General features: G+C 45.8%; 1 protein-coding gene across 1 annotated transcript in view; it reads left to right on the forward strand.

Moving 5' to 3' along the window:
• Nucleotides 1-4,304, forward strand: part of LOC144731812 (beta-1,4 N-acetylgalactosaminyltransferase 1-like) — a 49,175-nt gene extending 44,871 nt beyond the window's left edge. Inside the window, exon 11 of the mRNA XM_078613071.1 lies at nt 981-4,304. Within this exon, the coding sequence (XP_078469197.1) occupies nt 981-1,165 (185 nt within the window). The 3' untranslated portion in view covers nt 1,166-4,304. The remainder of the gene's footprint in view (nt 1-980) is intronic.
• The last annotated feature ends 8,588 nt before the right edge of the window (nt 4,305-12,892 follow it).

Below are 12,892 nucleotides of genomic sequence, written 5' to 3' on the forward strand. Positions count from 1 at the left end.
AAGATCCATTCAGGAATCACGACTCAAGGCCAGGCACCCGCAATAGCGCAATTCTCTGCTGGGCGCTTTTCCTTCCTGAGTGTGTGATATTTTTAAATCCTTTATATTAAGTTCGCGTGCTTGCTTGCTTGCTTAGGACCGTGCGTGCTTGCTTGCTTGCTTGCGTGCTTGCTTTCTTGCTTAGGACCGTGCAAATCTTTCGCTAGTTTTTTAACCCACTTCCCGTGATCCAATCGAGCTGACATTTTCCACACAGACTCGTTGTGCGAAACAATTAATGTTCGTGAAAAAAAATTCCCAAAATTGTACACTTTTTAGGCAAAAAAAAATGATTTTACATATATTAAAATAGAACTCATTCATGTCTTTGGCTGAACGTCACAGTGTAAGAGCTCAGAGCGTAACCCCTCCACAGGCCGTGGCGGAGTAGCGCAGTTGGTAGCGCCCTCGCTTCCCATGCCAAAGGTCGCGGGATCGATCCCCGCGTCCTCCACAGGCGAATATATTTTTAAATCCTTTATATTAAGTTCGCTGCCACGCATATAAAGGATTTATAGTGAAAAACTTTGTTTTTACGGGTTATACTTATTATTAAATCCTTTATATTAAGTTCACTTGCTTGCTTGCTTACGACCGTGCAAATCTTTCGGTCGTTTTTTAACCCACTTCCCGTGATCCAATCGAGCTGACATTTTGCACACAGATTCGTTGTGCGTGACAATGTATTTTCGTGAAAAAAATGTTCAAAAATTTTACACCTTTTCGGAAAAAAAATGTATATTTAATTACCAATTGCTTAATGGTGGCAGACAATCATCTGACCCATAGGTGGCAGCCATCTCAAGCCAGAGGACGAGAGGACTCTAGCCGCCCGTTTCAAAGACCAATGTGGGCTGGGTTGTGGCCCATTGAACACGCATATAAAGGATTTATAGTGAAAAACTTTGTTTTTACGGGTTAATTTTTTGAACCCCTCACAGAGTTTTTTATCGACGGGCTGGGCAAGCTGCGCGTCGCCACGTGCAGCGACGTCTCCATCGGACACGCAGCCAAGATGCCCGGATCCCAGCAGAAGTACAACAAGTTCCGCCGAGCGCCTGACGCCCACAGTCGCACGGTGCGCGCTCTCTTCTTCAAGAACCACCTCAAGTGTTACGACCTGTAGTCACGTCTTCACTGCTGGCAGCACTGGATGTTAGGAATCCAAAGATGGGGTCGCTGCCTTATTATCCACAGGAGACCGATCCCAAGGTCAAATAATTCCACCAGATCTCGGTACGATTCAAATCCGAACATGTCGATTCCCAGGACTGTCTGGGTCAAACCCAGACAGGTGGCTACCCTGTAGCCAAGAACCTCACATGGTTGTTGGGACTTGATTTGTACCGAGACCTGGTGCCGGCATCGTGTTGTGTTGTGTTGAACTCCGTTGCAGTGCACGGCATAGACTTGGGCTGAGAGACATGTTTGGGTTTGGTCTGCAGTAGAAAAGGTGGCAGGCCTAGGGTGCACATGGGGCTATAGTTCAGGGCCAGATTAAGGTCCTTCTAAGCCTTCAGTGATAACTGTCCACAGTTGCTGCTGCCCCAGGTTACGACTACCGCTGCTGTCATTGTTTCACGCCTACTTTGTCCTGCCGCTGGGCAGATGTCGTTACTGCTGATACGTTCATTATTTAGTCTGTGCCCTCATCCGATGGGAGTCTGCCGTGTGCCGCAGAGAGGCAGATCTGATTTGAAATGATTGAGAAGAAAAACAAGGTAAACTTTCAAATATTGAGCGAAAAATGGTCAACAATGTTTTACTATCATTATCATCAAATCACGCAGCTTTAAAAGAATGCTGTTCATTTTCATCAATTTCAATGACCGGACAGGACGACCGCATGGCAAGTGCCATATAGATTTTTTTCATTAAGGCTTAAAGATTTGTTTGACTTATTTTCGGTGTAATATGCCTCACGAGTCACCGATTTTCTACCACCCCAAAGAAATTGCAACGAGCAGCCATTCGAATATATTTATTCAAGAAGATATCTTGGTTACATTGTTTTTATCATACAAACAAAAAAAGTCAACATTGTTTTTCTTAGGCCCTTTAGTTTATTGGATAATACCGCACTGGGCGAGGTTTGCAGGCTTGCATCGCAGTTCATCATTATCAGGGACTTGAACTTGTCACTTGAAGCACAATCGTTGTGAAAACGGTCTCGTGATTTATTTTTATGTCGAAAATGATTGTCGACAGCAATGGTGTGAATGTGTGTACGAAACTGCTTGCGGCGTGGACGTTATTGCCTGCATCAGTCACGGCTGCTGCAATGCGTTCCCTCCAGCCATTTACACGCGTGGCCACGTTTACACGCGTGTTTGTTTTACCGATGGATGCAGTACTTTAAATACAAGGTGTGATTTTGTTGGCTCAGGTTAGAACTCAAGAGACCAAGATACATTTTATTTGCAAGTGGCCCGGAGCATTAGTCTGCCGGCAGGGGGCGATGATTGCTACTGCTGTGATCCCAGTTTAGTAATTTGCGGTGGCTTTTTTGGAATTTGGCAAATGAACCTTATGGCGGGACCCCGGGGTCCCGAATAAATGGAAGTCAAAATCGTAATTAATTTATGTTTGCCGACTCCGTTCCAACCGCGCACATAAACGCCGCGACCCACCTGGTGCAGATCATTCTGTTGCCGTGTCGTGTCCAAGCGCACGAGGACGAATGCGCAGAAGAGCTGAACTAGCGAACGCACTCCATGCTCGGGTATGGGCAGGAGCATGTCTTATGCAAAGCTGATCAAACTGCCTACACGACTTAAGTCCTTTGTCGTAACGGTATGCATAATACAGTGAAATTGCTCTCTTCATTATTATGTGACCTACCAATGTCTGCAGCCAGCATCAATCGATGACAATCCTTTCACCTGCAGATATTTAACAGATGAGATGCGTTGCACCGTGTATTCCTCCTGTTTGATAATACTTCTCTTGTCCGTATGCATCTGTGCAGATAGTTTTGTTTTGCAGTTAAGCCATAGTCCCCACATACCGTTCGTATCAATGATAAGAGTACCGGTGACCCACTACTCTGTAGAGTAACATTGCTATAAACGCTTGTTGCAATATGAACAGCGCATTGAAAACGCGTACTATTTTATGTACTGTTTACAAAGCGTGTTCACAAATCCACACTGAGAAACACGATGATTGGCAGAGGGGTGTAAATATTTTTTTTTATAGTGTATTTAAATAGAGGTACGGCGGGTAAATAGTTTTCAGTTTTAAAAGGCATAGTTTAACAAGACAACACTTGCCACCATCCTTCAAACCCATTGGTGAAAAAGTCAAGTTTTGTTGACATTATGTTTATGCGAGAGCCGGGGACTTATGGGACCCCGGGGTCTCGCCATGATGTTAAAATGTGAACTTAATGCCAATGTGCTCTGGGTTCAGAAACCAAACTCGCTTGGATTTGCTTCAATATTTTCAGGTAGTACTGATCAAAACCTCAAGTCATAAATAATTAAATGGTATGCACTTAATTCTAGATTTGAAGCTTTCGGGACTGCAAGGATTCATATTCTTAGGTTTTTTCGGTAAAGTCACGTAGGTAAAAACATTAAAATTAATAAAAGTAAAATAAAATCAAAATCACGACGTTTCGGAGGCAACACAAGCTTCCGTCTTCAGGTGGAACCGTCACAGCCACGACAGCTGTATCAAGTAAATGAGAGATTGCAGGAGCTACCACTTCGTTCATATAATGGTTGGAGAGGGGGGAAGGGCCAAGTACAGCACACTTTTTATTCATATGGTAAGGTGAGGCTTAAGAGGGTGAGCCTTTGTTATGGTTTGTGACAACTAAACATGGTGAACATGGTAAACATGGTACACCTGTAATAGTTGTCTGTCAAATAATAAATAAGATTGGTCAAATAAGTGTAGTTAAATCTTTTTTGCATGGTTAATCACATCTTTACAATGATTACTCAGCTTGTAACCATCATCACGGTTGAAATTACTTTTATTAATTTTAATGTTTTTACCTACGTGACTTTACCGAAAAAACCTAAGAATATGGTATGCACTTCCCTGAAGTTTCTATCTATAATATATAATGTAACCAATATCCATGTTTTACTCTGGGAACTCGGGAAATTAACATGTATTTGGTAGTAGAGTAGTTAAACTGCTGTAAGTGCATTTATTGAGAATGATCAAGTGTTTAAAAAAATAAGTAATATTATTAAGTTGCCGTGGTGTTGTCGATTCACATGATACAAATTAATAAAGTGCAGCTCACTGTGGCTTGTTTATAAACTTTCATTTCTGAAGATGTGCGCATCAGCCTCTTGGTCTGATGCGGTTGAGAGCGAATGAGTGGTCAGCACCCGCCGAGTGCCAAGATAGCAAGTCTCCGAGCAGTAAACGTTGACAACATTGATCCAGGATGGCCCTCTGCTGTCAGAGCCGTGTTACTCCACTCGAGACGAAACTTTCAAAAGCCCAAGATGCATTTTTTCGATTTAAAGCTTTCGTGACTGCAGGGATTCATCTTCTTGGTTCTTTCGGTAAAGTCACGTAGAAGGGAAATAATAAAATAATAAAATTTTCATATAATAAAATAATAATATATTACTTTATTATTTCCCTTCTACGTGACTTTACCGAAAGAACCAAGATGAAGCCCAAGATGGTCGAATGTGCAGGCTGCACCAACCCAGTCGCTTTTCCAATAGAAGTACTTCCTAATGTACTCGATTTCCCTTCCATCGTCTTTCTCCAAGCTCTTATAAATCACCTCGCTCGGTTTAAGAAATTGATCGACTATGGATCACAACTTCAAAAGCGCTGTTTGTTGCTTGCCACGACTTTCTGGGCCTTTGCTCAGCCAGTGTTAAAGCATTCTTTAACACAGCGTAGTTTAATCCACCGTATTGTTATCATCCCAACTATACTATGCAGCGTCTTGATCAATCCACTGCTGGACGATGGCCTCCCCACGTAGGCGTCTCCTACATTTGGCTTGTGGTGGCCACACTCGGCACCACGTGGGCTCGCAACACGTGTTCTGTAGGGTGGTGGCCCACACAAGCCGCTCAGTATATGCAGGAACAACCCTGGTTTGCTTCTAATATCTGACGAGATGTGGCTATGGGTATTGCTCGTGATCGAGGTGCAGGCTAGGCGTATTTTTTTGTAAACTTCGGGGAATTTCTGTGGAAACAGACGTCTTGTAGCCAGCTGCAGGTTGGTTCAACACGGACCTGTAAGTCAGTCTGGCAAACATGAAATCGCACATGAGTGGAGGAATCGGCAAAGGACATCTAACAAAGCATTCGCATTGCTGTGGAGAACACCATACGGGTATTGGCATCCTATCACGACCTTCAGGGAGTGCATTACGCTATCAACACGACAAAACGCGGAAGAGTTGCCCACAATTGCGGATGGCAGCTCGGTGGTAACGTTTGTCGAGGACCTTTGCTCGGTTCCCGACACCTGTGGGGTTTGTTTCCCCTCTGTCCTGCAGTGCGAAGGTTCAATTTATAGTCAGGGCCGACATCAGTACAATGTACACGATCCCAATCCTGTGCCTTCCATAGATCGACTCGGCGTCAAAATACAGCACCTTTGCGATATGTAAAAACCGTCATTTTGGTTGAGATTCCAGCCACCCACCCCCTCGTGTGCCGTGCCGGCCTTCCTAGGGGCTCGCTAACAGCGATTGCCCCCCCCCCCCCCCCCAGGCTACACGGGGGATGTTCTCCATATTGCGAATGAGATTCCTCAATTATCCGAACTCCCTTCTCCTTACAATGCAACTCATTAGCCAAAAACAAACTAACGTTGCAAATTGACAAACGGGATTACTGCACACATAGCAATCAAGGCCGTTTTTACGCCTGCCCTTCACCAAAGCTTAATCTTCATGCAAAGCGCGTTGGTGCCATGCACGCCGTGCGCCGTAGAACAAAAGAACATTTAAAAAAAAACCCTCGGCCCGGCCAAACCGCGGTCCCGCGCACTCCTCCCTCGTGGGAACACGGAACCAGGCGCGATCGTGTCCGGGAGGCGCGAGGCTGTCGCGGTGAGAGCTGCGGAGTTCGCCGCGCCGGATCAGTCCCACCAGGTTTCACGCAGCGCCTTGCGGCCTCGTCTATCCGTTCGGGTTCATCACGTCCAGCGCGGTCGGGCCGAGCTCTCACCGCCCCCGACTCCCCATTGGGAGGTGGGGGGCTCGCTCTGCCGCTGTCATCATCTCGAGCCCCCCATCGCGGAGGGGCTCGATCAAATAAGATCATGTGTAAGTTGTAGAAGTATCTCGAGGGGAAACGGCGCCACACACACGGACTCGCACATGTGCGGTGTGTGATCTATGTGTAGGCTAGGTGCAAAGGTTGTGTGTGTGTGGTCGCGAGTGTCGTGGTGAGTGTGGTGGTGAGTGTGGTGGTGAGTGTGGTGGTGAGTGTGGTGGTGAGTGTGGTGGTGAGTGTGGTGGTGAGTGTGGTGGTGAGTGTGGTGGTGAGTGTGGTGGTGAGTGTGGTGGTGAGTGTGGTGGTGAGTGTGGTGATGAGTGTGGTGATGAGTGTGGTGATGAGTGTGGTGATGAGTGTGGTGATGAGTGTGGTGATGAGTGTGGTGATGAGTGTGGTGATGAGTGTGGTGATGAGTGTGGTGATGAGCGTGGTGATGAGTGCAATCAGTTGTGTTTCACACACAAACTCTCTCACTCCACGCCGCTCCCCTCTGTTCTCACCCGCCACGTGTTGCCGTATTTATACCCGCGCGCAGGGCAGTGTGGGTAACAACTACGGTGCGCGGGCAGCCAATTACGTGAAATAAAAAATCGCGTTCTGTCTCGTTCACCACCTGCGCATTCAATGACGAGTTAATTGACCGATTAGTGAACTCACCACCCTCGTATTTACTCGCCATTTAGCTAATCCACATACTCATTTACTCACCCACCAATGCAGTCACTCATTCCGTCACTCACCAACACTCTCCAACACATTTAATTTCCTGCTTAGGGGCCGTCCATAAATGACGTCACGCGATTTTGGACGATTTTTGACCCCCACCCCCCTCGTCACACGGCGTGACAAAAAGTCAGACCCCCCCTCAAATATGACGTCACAAAGCTCTGCCCCCCCCCCCCCCCCAAAAAAAAAAAACATGCTTCAAATCGCTTTAAACTATTGTCATTGTAGTACGTATTTAATGTGGCGCTGCACTCTGATGTAGGAGAAAACATTTATTTAAAAGTCTAATTAATCAAATAGAACGTGTTGTCTATATTTATTTAAAGTTGCGCAATTTGACGTGACGTCACATTTCTCACACCCCCCCCTCGTCACACATCATAACAAATGTCTGGGGGGGGGGGTGCAGAGCTTTGTGACGTCATATTTGAGGGGGGGTCTGACTTTTTGTCACGCCGTGTGACGATGGGGGTGGGGGTCAAAAATCGTCCAAAATCGCGTGACGTCATTTATGGACGGCCCCTAAGCAGGAAATTAAATGTGTTCGTGGGAGAGTGTTGGTGAGTGACGGAATGAGTGACTGCATTGGTGGGTGAGTAAATGAGTATGTGGATTAGCTAAATGGCGAGTAAATACGAGGGTGGTGAGTTCACTAATCGGTCAATTAACTCGTCATTGAATGCGCAGGTGGTGAACGAGACAGAACGCGATTTTTTATTTCACGTAATTGGCTGCCCGCGCACCGTAGTTGTTACCCACACTGCCCTGCGCGCGGGTATAAATAGGGCAGCACGTGGTGGGTGGGGTCAGAGGGGAGCGGCGTGGAGTGAGAGAGTTTGTGTGAAACACGACTGACTGCACTCACCACGACACTCACCATCACATTCACCATCACACTCACCATCACACTCACCACCACACTCGCGACCACACACACACACAACCTTTGCACCGAGCCTACACATAGATCACACACCGCACATGTGCGAGTCCGCGTGTGTGTGCGGCGCCGTTTCCCCTCGAGATACTTCTACAACTTACACATGATCTTATTTGATCGAGCCCCTCCGCGATGGGGGGCTCGAGATGATGACAGCGGCAGAGCGAGCCCCCCACCTCCCAATGGGGAGTCGGGGGCGGTGAGAGCTCGGCCCGACCGCGCTGGACGTGATGAACCCGAACGGATAGACGAGGCCGCAAGGCGCTGCGTGAAACCTGGTGGGACTGATCCGGCGCGGCGAACTCCGCAGCTCTCACCGCGACAGCCTCGCGCCTCCCGGACACGATCGCGCCTGGCTCCGTGTTCCCACGAGGGAGGAGTGCGCGGGACTGCGCTCTGGCCGGGCCGAGGGTTTTTTTTTAAATGTTCTTGTTTGATTTCTACAGCGCAAGGCGTACATGGCACCAACGCGCTTTGCATGAAGATTAAGCTTTGGTGAAGGGCAGTCGTAAAAACGGCGAGTAGTGGCCTTGATTGCCATGTGTACAGTTGTCAATTTGCAACGTTAATTTGTTTTTAGCTAATTAGTTTTGTTGTAGGGAGAAGGGGGTTAGGTCGGATAATGGAGGAATCTCATGCGCAACTTGACGTGACGTCACATTTCTCAACCCCCCCCTAGGTGCGTGACGTCATTTATGGGCGGCCCCTTACTCGCCCACCCGTGAACTTACCTCGTAGTTCACTTGGCCATTAACTAATTCACGCAATCACGCACCCATTTACTCACCCACTCGGTAACTCAGCCTTTCCTTGTCACCCACCCATTCACTCACCCACTCATCCACCCATTCACTCACCCACCCATTCACTCACCCACTAATTCACTCACCCATTCACTCACTCACCCATTCACTCACTCACCCATTCACTCACCCACCCATTAACTCACCCACCCATTCACTCACCCACCCATTCACCCACTCATTCACTCACCCACCCATTCACTCACCCACCCATTCACTCACACACCCATTCATTCACTCACCCACATTCACTCACCCACCCATTCACTCACCCACCCATTCACTCACCCACTCATTCACTCATCCACCCATTCACTCACACACCCATTCACTCACCCACCCATTCACTCACCCACCCATTCACTCACCCACCCATTCACTCACCCACCCATTCACTCACCCACCCATTCACTCACCCACCCATTCAACGTCTGACAGTTCGCCAGCGTTGGTTCAAGCAAATGACTGGTGATGAGACACTGAATATTGATAACTGCTCCAGAGTTTGCTTGTTGAACCAATTCTGCTAAAATAATCTTCCTCTTTCGTGAGGCTGATGTAGATGTAGAACACCAACTCCAATTTCACATTCAGGTGGTCAAGTCGGATAACCGCGTCAGGAGTAACGGAGTGTATCGCTGCGATGTCTCCTTCGTATTTGTGGATCGGGAATTGCGCCGTCATATGTTGGATGGTCTGATCTGGAGACTGGATGATCATCGTCGCACATTGTGCGGCTGAAATTATGCACTCTCAGAAGGCCGTGCGGCTGATGGGATTTGTAACTAATAGGATTACCACCGAGATATGAGAGATTATAAGATTACCACCGAGATATGAGAGATTATAGGATTACCACCGAGATATGAGAGATTCTAGGATTACCACCGAGATATGAGAGATTCTAGGATTACCACCGAGATATGAGAGATTCTAAGATTACCACCGAGATATGAGAGATTCTAGGATTACCACCGAGATATGATAGATTATAGGATTACCACCGAGATATGAGAGATTCTAAGATTACCACCGAGATATGAGAGATTCTAAGATTACCACCGAGATATGAGAGATTCTAAGATTACCACCGAGATATGAGAGATTCTAAGATTACCACCGAGATATGAGAGATTCTAAGATTACCACCGAGATATGAGAGATTCTAGGATTACCACCGAGATATGAGAGATTCTAAGATTACCACCGAGATATGAGAGATTCTAGGATTACCACCGAGATGAGAGATTCTAGGATTACCACCGAGATGAGAGATTCTAGGATTACCACCGAGATGAGAGATTCTAGGATTACCACCGAGATATGAGAGATTCTAGGATTACCACCGAGATGAGAGATTCTAGGATTACCACCGAGATGAGAGATTCTAGGATTACCACCGAGATGAGAGATTCTAGGATTACCACCGAGATATGAGAGATTCTAGGATTACCACCGAGATATGAGAGATTCTAAGATTACTACCGAGATATGAGAGATTCTAGGATTACCACCGAGATATGAGAGATTCTAGGATTACCACCGAGATATTAGAGATTCTAGGATTACCACCGAGATATGAGAGATTCTAGGATTACCACCGATATATGAGAGATTCTAAGATTACCACCGAGATAGAGATTCTAAGATTACCACCGAGATATGAGAGATTCTAGGATTACCACCGAGATGAGAGATTCTAGGATTACCACCGAGATGAGAGATTCTAGGATTACCACCGAGATATGAGAGATTCTAAGATTACCACCGAGATATGAGAGATTCTAAGATTACCACCGAGATATGAGAGATTCTAGGATTACCACCGAGATATGAGAGATTCTAAGATTACCACCGAGATATGAGAGATTCTAGGATTACCACCGAGATATGAGAGATTCTAAGATTACCACCGAGATATGAGAGATTCTAGGATTACCACCGAGATATGAGAGAATCTAGGATTACCACCGAGATATGAGAGATTCTAGGATTACCACCGAGATATGAGAGATTCTAGGATTACCACCGAGATATGAGAGATTCTAGGATTACCACCGAGATATGAGAGATTCTAGGATTACCACCGAGATATGAGATATTCTAGGATTACCACCGAGATATGAGAGATTCTAGGATTACCACCGAGATATGAGAGATTCTAGGATTACCACCGAGATATGAGAGATTCTAGGATTACCACCGAGATATGAGAGATTCTAGGATTACCACCGAGATATGAGAGATTCTAGGATTACCACCGAGATATGAGAGATTCTAGGATTACCACCGAGATGAGAGATTCTAGGATTACCACCGAGATGAGAGATTCTAGGATTACCACCGAGATGAGAGATTCTAGGATTACCACCGAGATATGAGAGATTCTAGGATTACCACCGAGATATGAGAGATTCTAGGATTACCACCGAGATATGAGAGATTCTAGGATTACCACCGAGATATGAGAGATTATAGGATTACCACCGAGATACGAGAGATTCTAGGATTACCACCGAGATATGAGAGATTCTAGGATTACCACCGAGATATGAGAGATTCTAGGATTACCACCGAGATGAGAGATTCTAGGATTACCACCGAGATGAGAGATTCTAGGATTACCACCGAGATGAGAGATTCTAGGATTACCACCGAGATATGAGAGATTCTAGGATTACCACCGAGATACGAGAGATTCTAGGATTACCACCGAGATATGAGAGATTATAGGATTACCACCGAGATATTAGAGATTCTAGGATTACCACCGAGATATGAGAGATTCTAAGATTACCACCGAGATATGAGAGATTCTAAGATTACCACCGAGATATGAGAGATTCTAAGATTACCACCGAGATATGAGAGATTCTAAGATTACCACCGAGATATGAGAGATTCTAGGATTACCACCGAGATATGAGAGATTATAGGATTACCACCGAGATATTAGAGATTCTAGGATTACCACCGAGATATGAGAGATTCTAAGATTACCACCGAGATATGAGAGATTCTAAGATTACCACCGAGATATGAGAGATTCTAAGATTACCACCGAGATATGAGAGATTCTAAGATTACCACCGAGATATGAGATGTTAGGATTACCACGGAGATGTGGGAGATGACTTCCTCAGTGCCCGCTCGCCCAGTGAGATGTGATGGCGGTGGCACTTGTCTGAATTTAAACATCAACTAGATCTGAAGCTTTCGTGACTGCAGGAATTACTATTTGGTTCTTTCGGTAAAGCCACATAGAAAGGAAATAAATTAAATAATAGAATACGACGTTTCGATTGCAACACAAACAATCGCCATCAGGTATAACTAAATTTGAGAGACAAAACACAGACACGGAGACACACACAGACAGACAAACACAAGCAGAGACACAACACAACTATGTTGTTGTCTCTCTGCTTGATGAGGATTGCTTGTGTTGCAATCGAAACATCGTATTCTATAATTGTATTTATTTTCTTTCTACGTGGCTTTACCGAAAGAACCAAAGAGAAACATCAACTACTTAAACCGTGGAAGTCAGGATTTCGTTTGAATAGATCAGGGGTGGGGAACGTCCGGCCCGCAGGCCCGTATGAGGCCCGCGAAATAATTTGGTCTCTGGCCCTGCCAAGGCAACCGCAGGCGGGACTCGAAATTCAATAAATCTAGGAGCAAACCTGGAAAAGCAGTTGCGAGTAGCAACATCATTAATACCAGCTAACATCACACGCCTCGCCAAAGAGAAGCAGTTCCAGCAATCCCATTATAGATAAACAGAACAGTGGAGACAGAAGAGAGTGGAACTGCTCCAAACGTCAGCTGCGCCCATCTCTGGTGCCGAACGGAGAGAACTGGGTAACTCTGCTCAGTGTTGGGGCCTCAGACTGGAGCTAATCCTACCCTCAACCACGGAAAAAAAAACACGCATGTATTTTTCACTAAACATATGGCAGAGAGAAACGGTTAATTTTTTCATGAATATTGCTCTGAATAGAACTGAAATGCACATTGCAATCACAGCGGTTTGGTGCTGATTTATTATCATCAAATAAAACGTCATCATTCTACATTTATATTGAAAACACAAGTTATTGCCACCACGCCAAGTTAAATTCACCAACTATATGAATTGGCCAATGTTCAGGAGACTGAAACAC

This window comes from Lampetra planeri, chromosome 40 (assembly GCF_965212315.1).
Source record: "Lampetra planeri chromosome 40, kcLamPlan1.2.h2, whole genome shotgun sequence".
NCBI lineage: Eukaryota > Metazoa > Chordata > Hyperoartia > Petromyzontiformes > Petromyzontidae > Lampetra > Lampetra planeri.